The sequence below is a fragment of the Palaemon carinicauda genome, chromosome 28 (genome assembly GCF_036898095.1).
Source record: "Palaemon carinicauda isolate YSFRI2023 chromosome 28, ASM3689809v2, whole genome shotgun sequence".
NCBI classification, from domain to species: domain Eukaryota; kingdom Metazoa; phylum Arthropoda; class Malacostraca; order Decapoda; family Palaemonidae; genus Palaemon; species Palaemon carinicauda.
Window position 1 is genome coordinate 54280276 of NC_090752.1, and position 14733 is coordinate 54295008.

Below are 14733 nucleotides of genomic sequence, written 5' to 3' on the forward strand. Positions count from 1 at the left end.
TCTTTTCGTGTTTTATTTCTTTCTGTGCTGAATTATATATCATATGTAATGCAATGAACAATCAGTAAGAGCAGATATTACTAATTACAGTATTAATGGAATTACAGGTAACAAAATATCGTATTTGGTTATCTTCAGATTTCGCGGTATTTTCGAATTTTCCGGAAAATCCGCGATATGTATATATATATGGGTTATGGGAAAACCCCGCGAAGTGGTGAATCCGCGATTGTCGAACCGCGAAGTAGCGAGGGTTCACTGTATATACATATCGCGGATTTTCCGGAAATTTCGAAAATACCGCGAAATCTGAAGACCCCCAAATACGATATTTCGTTACCTGTAATTCCATTAATACTGTAATTAGTAATATCTGCTCTTACTGATTGTTCATTGCATTACATATGATATATAATTCAGCACAGAAAGAAATAAAACACGAAAAGAGAATGTGATCATACGATAATACAGTACTGTATACAGTACGTAGTAAAATTAAATCGAACATGAAACGCAAATCAGATGCAGTCATACCATATTAGAATGGTAAGGCTGCTGATGGCTACTATACTACAAATGTAATGGATGTGCATCTTTTCCATGATTCTTTTGTATGTATACGTACGTAGTACTGCATCCAATAATATTCTTTGTTGCAAAAATCACATTTCGAATAAGCGTACGAGAGAGAGAGAGAGAGAGAGAGAGAGAGAGAGAGAGAGAGAGAGAGAGAGAGAGAGAGAGAGAGAGACACATCCTACAAAAGAATAAAATAGCATACGTAAAGCTATTACGTGTATTATTATTGTTATTATTATTATTGTTGTTGTTGTTAATAAAATTATTATTGTTATTATTATTATCATTATTATTATTATTATTACTGTACAGTATTATTATCATTATTTATTATTATTATTATTAATACTGTACGTACGGTATACGCGGGGTATCTTGTACTTTGAGTTGGTAACCTACGCATCATATACTGTAAGACAGGTTGTGATTGGTTCAAGCGCTGATAGATGACGAATCAGAACTCAAGTTTTGTTATCTAGCCTGTGATTGGTGTTTTGCCCTCATCTCCAACCCGCAGCATCTAGGTTCTCGCGGGCCCGGGTCGTCCACTTTCTCTTACGGCGTATCGCTGAGTAGACGTTCTTAAGTTTGTGAAGTTTAATCTGTGCTGTGTGCGACCTTTTTAAGTAGAACTTTTTGTTAAATCCTACTGTACAATGCCTCCCAAGCGTTCTGCTTCTACTAAGGCTGGTAGTGAGCCTAAACGCCACCGAAGGATGATGACGATTGCTGAGAAGGTTACGCTTCTCGATATGTTAAAAGACGGTAGAAGTTACGCGGCCGCAGCGCGCCATTTTGGAATCAACGAATCTACTGTTCGCTATATCAAGAAGGACGAGGCGAACATTAGAAAGACGGCTGCAATCACCTTTAGCAGATCAGCGAAGCGAGTCGTTACAACGCGTAATAAAACGATCGTACGCATGGAAGGTGCTTTAGCTGTGTGGATTGCCGACTGCCGGAAGAACATAGCCTTGGATACGAACACCATCCGAACAAAGGCTTTGAGCTTGTATGAGAATTTTGCTGCAAAGGAACCTCAAGACGACGACGGCAACCATGCTGAAGAAGATGATGATGCAGATGATCCTCAACCAGGGACATCCACTGATTCCCAGCCTCAGAAACAACGTTTTTCCGCCAGCAAAGGATGGTTCGCGAAGTTTCAGAAACGCTTCTCCCTGAAAAGCGTTTCCCTGCATGGCGAGGCTGCTTCGGCTGACACTGCCGCTGCTGAAACTTACGTGAACCAGACATTCAAGAATATTATCGCCGAAGGTGGATACAAGCCGGAACAATTGTTTAATATGGATGAGACCGGCTTGTTTTGGAAGAGAATGCCGTCGCGAACTTTCCTGTTCAAAGAGGAAGCCAAAGCCTCTGGCTTTAAAGCATTCAAGGATCGCGTTACCCTCATGATGTGTGGCAATGCTGCTGGATTTTTGCTAAAGCCGGGGCTTATTTATAAGTCGAAAAATCCTCGCGCTTTGAAAAATAAGAATAAGAATCTCCTTCCCGTGTACTGGATGCATAATCCAAAAGCATGGATTACAAAGATGCTGACCTCCAACTGGTTCCACCAGTGTTTCATCCCGCAAGTCAGCAAATATCTCGTAGAGAAGGGCTTGCCATTCAAGATCCTTCTCCTTATGGATAACGCTGGTCGACACGCAACTGATCTGTCGCATGAGGGCTTTCAGGTTGAGTTCCTGCCACCCAACACCACGTCATTAACTCGACCGATGGACCAGGGGGTTATCAGGGCGTTCAAGGCCCTCTACACGAAGAATACCTTGGCGGACCTCGTTGCGTGTGTGGATGCTGCCCAAGATGATGAGGATGAAGATTTTTAACTTGAAGGCGTACTGGCGGCAGTACACCATAGCCACGTGCCTGCAGAATATTCAGAAGGCACTGCAAGAGATGAAACCTACAACCGTGAATGCGAGCTGGAAGAAGTTGTGGCCCCAGATTGTTTACGACGACGAGGGATTTACACCTGCTGAAATCCAACACTCTGCAATACGAATCTGTGCAGTTGGCTGCCATAATTGGAGGCGACGGGTTTGGCGACATGACGACTGAAGACGTCGACGAGTTGTTGGACTGCCATTCCCAGCCCCTAACTGACGCAGACCTCGAAGACCTGACGAAATCGGCAAGCGAAGAAGAGAGTGAAACCCAGGAAGAGACCCAAGAAAATGTTGAAGAAACGGGCTTAACATTAGAACGGCTTGCCAAGGCCTGCAACCATGCGGAGTTGAAAGAAATGTTGCAAGATTGGGACGAGGATATGGTTCGGTCGATGCAATTCTGCAACAAGGTTGATGACATAATGACTCCCTACAAGATGCTCTTAGATCGAAAAAAGAAGCAGCGGCAACAACTTCCGATCACAATGTTCTTCCAGCCTCGCAAAAAAGAGCCAGTTCCTCCTGCTACTACGCCTTCGGAAGAAATTGAAGAAGTTGAAGAGGTGTCCCAGGAAAAGACACCTCCGTCTGAAGAGACGTAAAATACTACCTGGCTGCACAGTAGAACACATCATCAGCTTCATCATCATCATTTCTACTGTGCAGCAAATTCATCGCCATCATCATTCAAGTTTTTCTTGAACTTCTTTCGTGGTGAGTACAGTAACAATCTTTATTTTTTACTTTAATATTCTAACATTCTAATATTTGTGCCTGTTTTATAGTTTAGTACTGTATGCATTAAGTTAAAGGGAAGGTTTTAAAAGTCTACATGTTGTAACCTATCATATTTTTTTTTTTTTTAAATTTACATTTATGTACGTAAAACAATCTCTCTCTCTCTCTCTCTCTCTCTCTCTCTCTCTCTCTCTCTCTCTCTCTCTCTCTCTCTCTCTCGTAAATTGTTTTCCTGCTTTGCTACGTACAGTATGTACTGTATGATTTTATATAGATACGGTAAATTATATTTGTACTAATAACATATTTTGTAAATGCTTTTACTGTAAATATCATTATTTATCACTTTCATCATGCGCGTTAAATGCCTTCTTTGTTCTGAGCGTGGTTATTTACTGAGCGTACAGTACTTTATGACGCCGTCGTTTCAGGCGCGTCATAAAGAAAAACATTTCATTTGGAAGTCCTAAGAAAAATTAAGTAAAACATTGGTAATAAAAAAACAACATACTGTATAATCAATATAATCGATGCAAAAACTAACCTATACATATATGTGTACACTAAATGAGTTTGTTTCTTCATTATGATCAGAGATGAACGTAAACAAAACATTGGTTGCCATTTTTTATCGTGCTTTTTAGGTGTTTAGGAAACGCATGATATAAAATCGCCTTTAATATTTGTGCCTGTTTTAGTTTAGGGTGCTGTAGTACATGCATTAAGTGTTCTGTACATTAAAGGGTGGTTTGTTAACAGTACTACGTACAAGGGAAGGTTTTAAAAGTCCGAATATACATGTTAAATAAATAGGTAAATATGATGTCACTACTTCGCGGATTTTCACCTATCGCGGCCGGGTCTGGAACCTATCTACCGCGATAAACGAGGGTTCACTGTACTGTATTTTAGCCTTATGTGTTCAGTACGTAGTACATGTGTGCTCATGTACGGTACTTACTGAAATGTGTTCATTCATTAATATAATGCTTCTATTGTAAGATAAACCAAGTAAAAACAATATTAGGCAGTACTTAGTGTGTTAGGCTACCGCGCCTAGTCAATGGACAGCGAGTTGTTAGGTTATGAGTTAACCCACCCTAGGGCAGTGTGTGTTCGCAGATTCTCGCTTTTCGCACCTGTCTCTGTAACCTAACCCAGCGAAGAGAGAGGGCTGACTATATCTCGACGTGCTGAGTCATCAGCAGCCATTGCCTGGCTCTCTCTGGTCCTTGCTTGATGAAGAGGACTTTGGGCACTGATCTATGTATATGATTTGTTCATTCTCTAGGTCATTGTCCTGTCCCTTATTCTGCCATTCATGAGTTACTTTTGAAACCTTTTAGTGCCTGGATTGCATGATGGCTACTGGTATCTGTAAAGCCCCTCTCTCCTTTTTTACCTCTGTTTTGAAGCTAAGGCAGCAACTTATTCTCTTAATTAAACAAGTTTGTTACAGAGGGAATGAGGCCTGCTCTGTTTTTAGACCTGTCACTTGGTCCCTTATTTCACAATTTTGACCACAGCTCATCATAGAGCTGATTTCAAGAAGCCTTCAAAGACCTCAGGACCTTCAAGCTCTAGTAAAAGGCAGACTTGAGAACATTGAAAAGTTTTGTTTTTAGTGTTTTGTTGATGAACTCTTCAGTTCTTATTTAATCCATTGAATTATTGGATATTCTCTGCAAGCCTTTTAGTTATTTACTCACCTGGACTGAAGGAAGTTCCTCGAGTTTGTCATCATGGGAAAGACCTTCTAGGTCTGTACTCTTTCCCAAAGCCTAAGCACATCTATGTCGGTCTTCTCTTCTTCAGTTGAGCATAAGGACTACGTTTCCTTGTATATTAGTTATCCTATACTGTGTATTTAAAGGACTTGTGAGTCCTTTTCACTGATCTAGATAAATTTCTCAGGTGATGGAAAGACTAGGATAGTTTTCTAGCTGGCATCGGCTTGAAGGTCATGAACTCGGGCCTCGCACTTTTTTCCAACTTGTCTTACAATGTTTGGAGAGAACTGGCCAAGCTAGACTTTTTCTTCCCATGGAGAACAAAAAAAAGTGAAACTGTATACCCATTGCTGTGAGATTCTGATAGTATTACAAGCCATGACTATAGCTGATTATCTAGTGCAAAGGAAGATCGTCACTCTTCATGTGGAGAATGCAACATCTCTACATACTCTTGGCAAGTAAGAAGCCACAAAGTCCTAAACTACTGTATTTTTCTTCTTGAAGTGGGGCTCCTTTGCTAGAAAGAAGTGAAAAAAAAACTTCTTCTTGGTCCCCCACTTCATTTTGGAATAAATGTACAGTATGTCCTAGCAGATCAGTTAGGCTGACGATATCAAATCCTGCTCGTAGAATGGTCCTTGCATCCCCAGTTCTTCCACAAATATGGAAAAACTTTGGTGAACACATAATCTGGACATGTTTGCCAGTCTGCCAATTCTTCTAACTGAGAACTAGATGGTTCCTTCTCAAGAGTCACGAGCTGTCTTTCATGGGTATTCGATGCCATGCAAAACAATTGGTGTTAGCTTGATTTTTACGTCTCCCCATTTATCTGAAAGGAGATTGTGACCAAGTCTACATACGTCAGGATTACCCTCGTCATACCGTTCTGAACTCTCAAGAATTATTCTCAGAACTGTGGCGCCTCTTCTTGGATTTTCTGTGATCAATTCCTGTCAGCAGAAACCTACTCAAACAGCCCTTATTTCATTGTCTAAACCAAAATCTTCCGCTTTCTTTCGAGTCGGAAGTGATAATAGTAACTAAAACTGGCCTAGATAAATTCATACAATTTTCACTTCATAAGATATGCTAAGAACACATCAGTACTGGCTGTTAAAAGTCATAGGTCTGTGTTAGGAGTTGTGCGTAGGCAACCTGCCTTGACTTTTTTAAGGATAATTATTTTTATTATTTTTGTTATATTATTACTACTAGCTACAACCCTAATTGGAGAAGTAGGATGCTACAAGCCGAAGGGCTCCAACAGGGAAAATAGCCCATTGAGCAAAGGAAATAAGGAAATTCATTTAATTAATATATGAGAATTAATTAATTAAGAATATGAAATCTTGATCCGTAACAAAATTAAATTATATCTGTCATATATTGCATAAACTATGAAGAGATTTGTCAACCAGTTCTACATAAAAACATTCGCTGTCAACCTGTTCAACATAAAAGCATTCAATGTAAGTTTGAACTTCAGAAATTGTATTGATTCTGCAACCAGATTAGGAAAATTATTCCAGTCTGAACACAGCTGGAATAAAACTTTTAAAATACTGTGTAATGTTGGGCATCATGATGAAGAAGGAAAGGGTGTTAGAATTAAGTGCATACCTAGTACTACTGTACAGTCTGGGGAGATCTGAATGCAAAGGATGGTCAGAATTATGAAAAATATTTTTCAATTGCATCAAGGCATATCTTTTGTAATATAGATATGATATTTGAATATTTATCTGGACTCCTTTTAAGTAAACTCTATCCTTTTGTGTTTAAAGTATTATCATTAAAGGATTATCAGTGAAGAACCTCTTTCTCTTAGCTTGTGCCATTGGCACTGCCTTGTTGATTATCAGTGAAGAAACTCTTTCCCCTAGCTTGTGCCATTGGCACTGCCTAGTTGTGCAATGTTAGCTTCATCCCTAAAAATGCAATATTCTCTTTTGCCAGGATTTATGGGAAAGAATTATTATAGTCCAAAGGCTTAATTAGGCACATATTGTTGCCTGCTCTGTGATCTTACAAGAAGGGAGACTGACAAGATGCTCCTTGGGTTTAAGGAAAGTTATTAAGAGCCTCCTTTGCATAAAATTTGCCTTTTGTGACAAGGTCAAGATTTTTTTTTCCACTCTTAGGAACATTTAAATTCCTATAGTGTGGGAATACTGTCAGTTTACTTTAAGTGGTGCACTGGAGGTTTTACCTAAAAGGCTTTTGCAGTGTCCTTTGGGCCTAAGGCGTATGCTCTTTTTAACCATATGCTTTACCTCTGTTCCCGTTTCCTTTCTAAGATCTTGCTATCCAGGTTCTTAACTTTTCCTTCATACTACAAGGAAGGGTTTTCCCCTTGTTGCACATGGGCTCGGAATGGCCTACCAAACCCTAATGCTGGGCCTTTTGTCCCAAATTCATAAATCTATTCCAATTATTATGCAGTTTTGAGAACAGCCATATCCCATAATAAAGAGCTTGATTATTGCATTGAGGCATTACTACCTATGCTAGAGGTAAAAATCTATTAATAAAGGGAGTTGCCTTGTCTCTCAATTTCCTCATGATCTCCCTTAGTTGGAAGTGAATTATGATTTTGCCCCTTATTTGAAGAATATCCAAATTTTAAGATTCTCTCTGGGCATAGTTATTAATTGTATTGTGGAACACATTGGCTTGAACCTAAATGTGTCCTTACATATCCTCCAGCCTTCCACTGAAGTTTGCCTGGTTGACTGTTTGAAAGCATTGAGGTATACATAAGTGCTTATTGGACACATACTTCTCCATTCTATTTTTAAAAGGTAGGTGGTTGGTCAGGGCACCATCCACCCATTGAGATACTACAGCTAGAGAGGTATGGGGTCCTTTGACTGGCCAGATAGTACTACACTGGATCCTTCTCTCTGGTTACGGTTCATTTTCCCTTTGCTTACACGTACATTGAATAGTCTGGCCTATTCATTACATATTCTCCTCTGTTCTCTTACACCTGTTTACACTGAGATTACCAAACTATTCTTCCCCGCTCAAGGGGTTAACTAGTACAATGTAATTGTTCGGTGGCCACTCTCCTCATGGTAAGGGTAGAGGAGATTCTTTAGCTATGATAAGCAGCTCTTCTAGGAGGACACTCCAAAATCAAACCATTGTTCTCTAGTCTTGGGTAGTGCCATAGCCTCTGTACCATGGTCTTACACTGTCTTTGGTTAGAGTTCTCGTGCTTGAGGCTACACTCTGGTACACTTTCTATTATTTCTCTTCCTCTTGTTTTGTTAAAGTTTTTATAGTTTATTTAAAAAATATTTATTTTAATGTTGTTTCTGTTCTTGAAATATTTTATTTTTCCTTGTTTCCTTTCCTCACTGGGCTATATTCCCTGTTGGAGCCCCTGGGCTTATAACATCCTGCTTTTCCAGCTATGGTTGTACCTTAACAAGTAATGATAATAATAATAGCCCGTTCTACATTAAATGACAGTCTTGAGTTCAGGGACAGGTACCCATACTGAAGAATATACTGTGCTTCTCGTCCCATTCTCATAACATTCTCATCCCACTGTAATGAAAAGAGAAACCCCAATCCTGTTACCATCCTCAGGCTGTAACAAGTAAAATAGATAGTGTACAAGATTGCAGGATAGAACGTTTAAAGGTATTTCCAAAATCTTTTAATTCTATGTAACCATCAAAGTGGATTTAAACTATCCTAACTTCTAAGTAAATGTGGTATTCACCATATGAATATTGGTGAGGGATTCATTGAAACAAAGCACATTTTTATAATAAGTATATTTCAGTACTTCAACAATATTTGTGTATGTATACTTCCCCCCTTCCAACAAACTTGTGGGCTCAAAAGCAAAATACAAAATCACCATTGAGTGCTAGCAATTCCCACTAGTGTTTAGGGATGTGGACAATTGATCAGACTAGTTGAAATCCAAGGAAACACATTTTTCACTTCTTCCTCTGGTACATGAAGAAGAAACTATGATTATAATTATTGGGTAATTTCTGAAAAGAAAACTCTGGCTTATTACGGTTATTGTATAATTTTATTAATAATTATCATTCATGGTTGCTCATTCATAGATACCAAGTATAAAAGGGCTGTAAAATTGATCTAACTTTTTCAAAAAAAGGATATCCAAAAACATTCTTGAAAAAGAATATCCATCAACATTGTTATAAAAGGATTGCAATAATGGAAAATTAGTAAAAAAAATTATACTGTATTTATTTGTATAAGAAAACTGGAGTGGGGCAAGAGAAATTTGGTGAAATACCGATGAAAGTAAGGACATTAATGTTGAACTGTGTGAATGTACACAGAAAGTACAACAGTTGAGAAAATTATTTGCTTGTATGATTTGCCTTAGAAACGCAAAACCTATTTTCTGCAAGTGTAGCGGTCCCTCCGTTGTCGGGGCCAAAGTGCTTACTGCACATTTTGTTAATTCTTATTAAGGTTGTCAAGATGGTACTTTTAGTGAATAGCCTTTTCTGATACTTGTATAAGGAAAGTATGAAAATAATTTTTTTTAATCTTTCTTCTAAAGATGCTCAGAGCAGTTTTGCTCCTTTTTGTGTTTTGAATAGCAAATAAATATTCAGTGACAGGTGCAAGTAACAATGCTGTAAAGGTTAAGAATACTGTATGTTATAGTAGTGATTCTTCCATTTCCAGGTATGGCCAAAGAGATGCTGGAATACCCTAATGTTCGTGACATGTATGAAGCTGCTTCTCAGATACTAGGATATGACCTTTTAGATTTAAGTTTAAATGGACCAGCTGAGAAACTTAATAAAACAGAATATCAGCAGCCAGCAATAGTGGTTGCATCGTTAGCTGCTGTTGAAAAGTAAGTTGAATAACATTTGTACAAGATAGTTTAAGGAAGCAGAAATAACCCTTACAAATGTATAGAACTGGCCTTTCTTATATGTTTACACTTAAATGGAAAGTTAGAAATTTTGCATGAGTAGAATTTGTTGAGTATGGTACTGTGCACCTCTTTTTAAAAGTAAAATTATTGATTAATTTTCCCGAGAAAATTTATTATTGATGATAGAGAGGCCATTAAAGCTTTATCTTACTTTTACCCTTTGCCACAAACGAGGTATTCATCGTTTAAAGTTTTCATTTGGCAAGGAACGCAGAGAGGAGAGGTCCCCTTTTCTGTTTCATTTGTTTGATGTCGGCTACCCTCCAAATTGGGGGAAATGCCTTGGTATATATATGTATTTGGCAAGTGCTTAGGGTTAAACTTGAATTTTTCCATTGTAATGCCTTTCCATATATACTTCAATCCATCCATCTCTAACTCATTTTCTCAGCACCCAAGGTATCTATCTGAAGTAATGCTTTCTTTGTTACAATTTTTAACAATGGTGATACTTTCTAGGAGTGCTAGATAATAACACTATTGTTCTTTAAATGGTTGAAAACTTTCAATTATTATTTCTATGAACCTTTCCTGATATTCATGTTGCTTCTACCTCAGGAAGTTTAGTATGTCGACGTTAACCTTTTTAAAATTTCCATTTTCTTTCCTTCAAATATACTAATACCCCTCGCAAAGTAATGAGACCAACTATCGTCTACCGACAATGTCGGGTTGTGCTTATCTTAATGCCTTCTTGCCATTTCCAAATCGATCAAGCTGGTGGTGTCAAGACATGACCTCCAGATGATAATTTATTTTTTTGTTATTTTTAGTGGTTTAAAGACAGTCTTCTCCCAGATTTGTTTTCAGTCGTTAGGTAATTGTACAACCGAATTGTTTTTGGGTTATCATGATCTGCATTTGCCGTTTTTTGTGCCAGGGTCACTTTTGTTAATCAGATAATTGTGAACACTGCAAAGGCCTCGTTGTTCCTCTTTGGAAATGTATATTTCATGGTTGCTGATCAGATTTAAAGGTTCCAAGTGTAAAAGAAAGTTGAATAAACCCCTACAAACTTCATCTTACAAAGTGGAGTCTATCCACAGTATTCAAGATCCTTTAAGTTGGCAATTGTAGGCTCCAAAAAGTCAACTAATGATAGAGTATACTGTATATAAAAACAATAGAATGTCGATTTTGGTTGGTTTAAATAAATGAATGTTACTGGAACTAGTTTAGATAATACAGTATTATAAAATTTTCAAGTTTCATGTGCTATGATAAACTTTCTATATAAGCATCTTGTACTAGATTTTTCTGTATCAGGTATTGCAGCGAGTGTTTCTAGGTCTTTTAATATTGGAAGAACTCCAGTAGTTAATCAGTGTTTTGGAATTTAGATACAGTGTTACAGTATTGAAAGGGTTCACGTATTTAACCTTTGGAAAAACTGTAGCTTAAGATCTCATAGCTGAAGATTTATTTATGTTGGCTTTGGCACCAGCAAAATAAATAAGTTGACTGCAAGCAATACCTTTGAAAGTAGGTTTTGGGTAATGTAAAATTATTTTATCTCCTTTTGCCTGATTTCAGTGCTAAAAATTATTTTTTTAAGACCAAAAGTTTACCATAATTTTCTCATATTTCTTTACAAAAGGAATTTTCCTTGACCAGTGAGAGCCGTTTTATATGATTTGGACGAAACGGCCATTGGAAATAATTTGCCTAGTTTGTTGTGTGGTATTAGAATTCCAGTGCTACCTCTGTCCAAGAATGCAATATCTATTGGTATTAAATGTTTTGTTACGGAAGCTCATAAAGAATTGTATCCATATCTAATGACAAATTTGAAAATTAGGGATCATGTTATAAGTACAGCTATACCTCAAAATTTTTGGAAAGGTTTTTAGTCAGCATATTAATGTACCTAGTCTGTATTTGCTAAACATTTCCTTAAGGTGTCCTGGTTTATGTATCACTGTTCTTGGACTTTAGGGCCTATAGTGGATGCTGGGGATGTGGTATAATAACATTGTGAATTTAATTTGTTAGTTTGGTAGAATTCTGCTTCAGGGTTGTGGTCTAGTTACCTTTCAGGTTTAGTTTGTATGTTTTTGTAATACTGTATTATGTGTAGTTCTAGTAATTAAGTTGTTATATAGGTTAGTAATATGTGATAGTAATATTTAAAAAATGTCATTCTGGAGTTCTAGGAGTTACCTAAAAACCTAGACTATACTAAGTCCGTCCACGACATAATTGGTTATGGGAAACCAAAGGCCTTACCTCTCTCCTTCTCTGACTACCCACCACTATTAGTGTGTGGGCATCAGTAATATGAACTAAAGGGATTATCATTGAAATAAACAGAATTTTATTAATAAACTTTATTCATATACAGTACTCTCCTAATGTTTATATACATGCCCACCCTCCTCCCCACAGACTAGGGTCGTCAAAGAGGATAGGGACTTACTTGACTTGGGAGTGAAGATGGCGATACGTAATGCACACCATGGAGTTGTTGGCAAGACGCAAATGCGTTTAATTAATTTACTAATGGCATTAGTACATTTGAAGAAAAAAAATTGGAAATTGATTAAAATTGACATACAATACTGAGCTTCCAGAGACAAAAAAAAATATCAATGTCAGATTAGTGTACAAATGGATATTGTTATTAGATTTCCAATTTTGGTCAACTTTTGAACATTGCCAGAAGAGCTAGAAAAGTTTTATGGAGATAATGTTGAGACTCCAGTATTATGTGGATTTTTTTAATGGATTTGAAGAGATTTGTTAAATACCAGGCAGTTTCTGGAGGATTTTGTGTAAAGTTTGGTCTAGCAGCTGACAAAGACATCCTAGGTCTTGGGTTTTTAATGTACTTATTTAAATAGGACTGCCTTTTCATAATACAGTAGTTTGAGATGTAACATTAGTGCATGATGTATGTGTAGATTACGATATTACTTCTCTATATACAGTAGTCAAGGCTAGTACACTAGATGAGCTGACTTGATGGTGGCTAGATCTAGTACCTTCAACAATTTGATGAATGCTAAGGGGAACAAGGAACATTAGGTCACAAGAGACTCCAATTAACAGCTATTTTGAAGTTGTTTTATGCCAATGAAATTGGCATCCAAAGTTTCTTTTTCTCTATCTACCTGCATTTGACCTTAGGAGAGAAAAAAAAAAGTGGAGGAAGGAAGGAGAGACAAATCACGAACAATCTAAAATGCTACTTAAAATAGTTAGTCATGAAAGTCATGGGATTAAAGCAAAATTGGAAAGACAATTTTAATCACACAAATGAAAATATAGACAAAGTTTAGTAGTTTGTATTTTTACAGCCCACTTATTATATTTATAGGTTGAGAGAAGAAGAACCACAGGCGTTGGAGTCGTGCGTGGGTGTAGCTGGCTACAGTGTAGGAGAGATCACTGCTTTAACATTTGCAGGTTCCCTGTCCTTTGAAGAAGGTGAGATGCTTAATCATTTAAAAGTTGTTTAATGTTATTAGTGAGCGACAGTTGTATAGTTCCCAATCAGCTTGCCAGAAGGATTTGCTTTGAAATTAGTTGAAACCTTATATTAAGATTAATTTTAAATTCTCTAGGATTGTTTGCTCAGTGGAAGAGATCTTACATATTAATGTTACTTACTTTAATGCCACATGAAACAAGAGTTGAATTTCCAGACATGGAATCCTGGTGCCTGCTTGGCACTTGGGTGGATGCAATTGTACATGGATGCTACATTACCTTTGAAGACTTATTCTGGACAGTAGTCTTTCTTTTATTGAAGTTTGAAAGCTTTACTTTGAATGCATCATTACTTCTGCTTCAACTAATTCTGAATCTTTGGTGATATTTTGGTCTTTGTTGCAAACCTTAATGGGCCTAGCCATCCATCACCACATTGTTATGATACGTCAGTACAATGTGATGTTATTTGTTATCTTGAGCTATTGAAAAATTCATCTTCATTATCTCCTACACCTATTGACGTAAAGGGCCTTGGTTAGATTGTATCCTGCTATTTAACTCCCAATATCCTTCTGAGGGCTATGTTCTCAAATCTACTAAATCTACTGGAGATTGTTTCATTGTCATACCATGATTCTTGTTCATAGAGTAACACCGATCTCGCTAAACTGATATGTAGTCTGATTTTTTATATGTAATTTCAGGCGATTTGATTTCCAATTTTACTTAGCCATTGTCTGATTTGCTTTTTTCAATCTTTCACTAAACTCTAATTCTAAAGACACTGTATTGGAGATCATAGTTCCTAAATACTTAAATGTTTCTACCTCATTGATCCTTTCTCCTTCCAATATTTCATCTTCCATCGCATACTCTGTTCTCATCATCTGTCTTTCTTCTATTTATCTTCAGCCCAATCTCATGTGATATTTCATGCATTCTAGTAAGCAAGCATTGCAAATCTTGTGGTGTTCTGCTAAAAAAGACAGCATCATCAGCATACTCTAGGTCTGCTAAATTCCTATCCCCAATCCAGTACAATCTTTCTCCACCATCTCCGACTGTTCTACACATTACAAAATCCATGAGGAGGATAAACAACATAGGTGACAACACATTCCCTTGGAGTACTCTGCTGTTCACTGGAAATTCATTTTATAAGACTCCACTAACATTAACTTTGCACTTGCTATGCTCATGAACAGATTTAATCAAATTCACATATTTAAGAGGAATTCCATAACTTGGGACCCTCAACAAAAATGGCCGGTTCACACTATCAAAAGCTTTTCATAGTCCAGAAATATCATCAAAAGTGGATTTCTATGATAAATTCAAGCTTATGGTATATAGCCTTGCCTTGGTGTATCTAGTAGCCTTCCATGATTAA

At 37.3% G+C, this 14733-nt stretch overlaps 1 protein-coding gene across 1 annotated transcript in view; it reads left to right on the top strand.

Annotated features, from left to right (window-relative positions):
• Positions 1–14733, top strand: part of beg (malonyl-CoA-acyl carrier protein transacylase beg) — a 130020-nt gene that overhangs the window by 97999 nt on the left and 17288 nt on the right. The window contains 2 exon segments of the mRNA XM_068351999.1: positions 9653–9827; positions 13228–13337. Of these exon segments, the coding sequence (XP_068208100.1) occupies positions 9653–9827; positions 13228–13337 (285 nt within the window).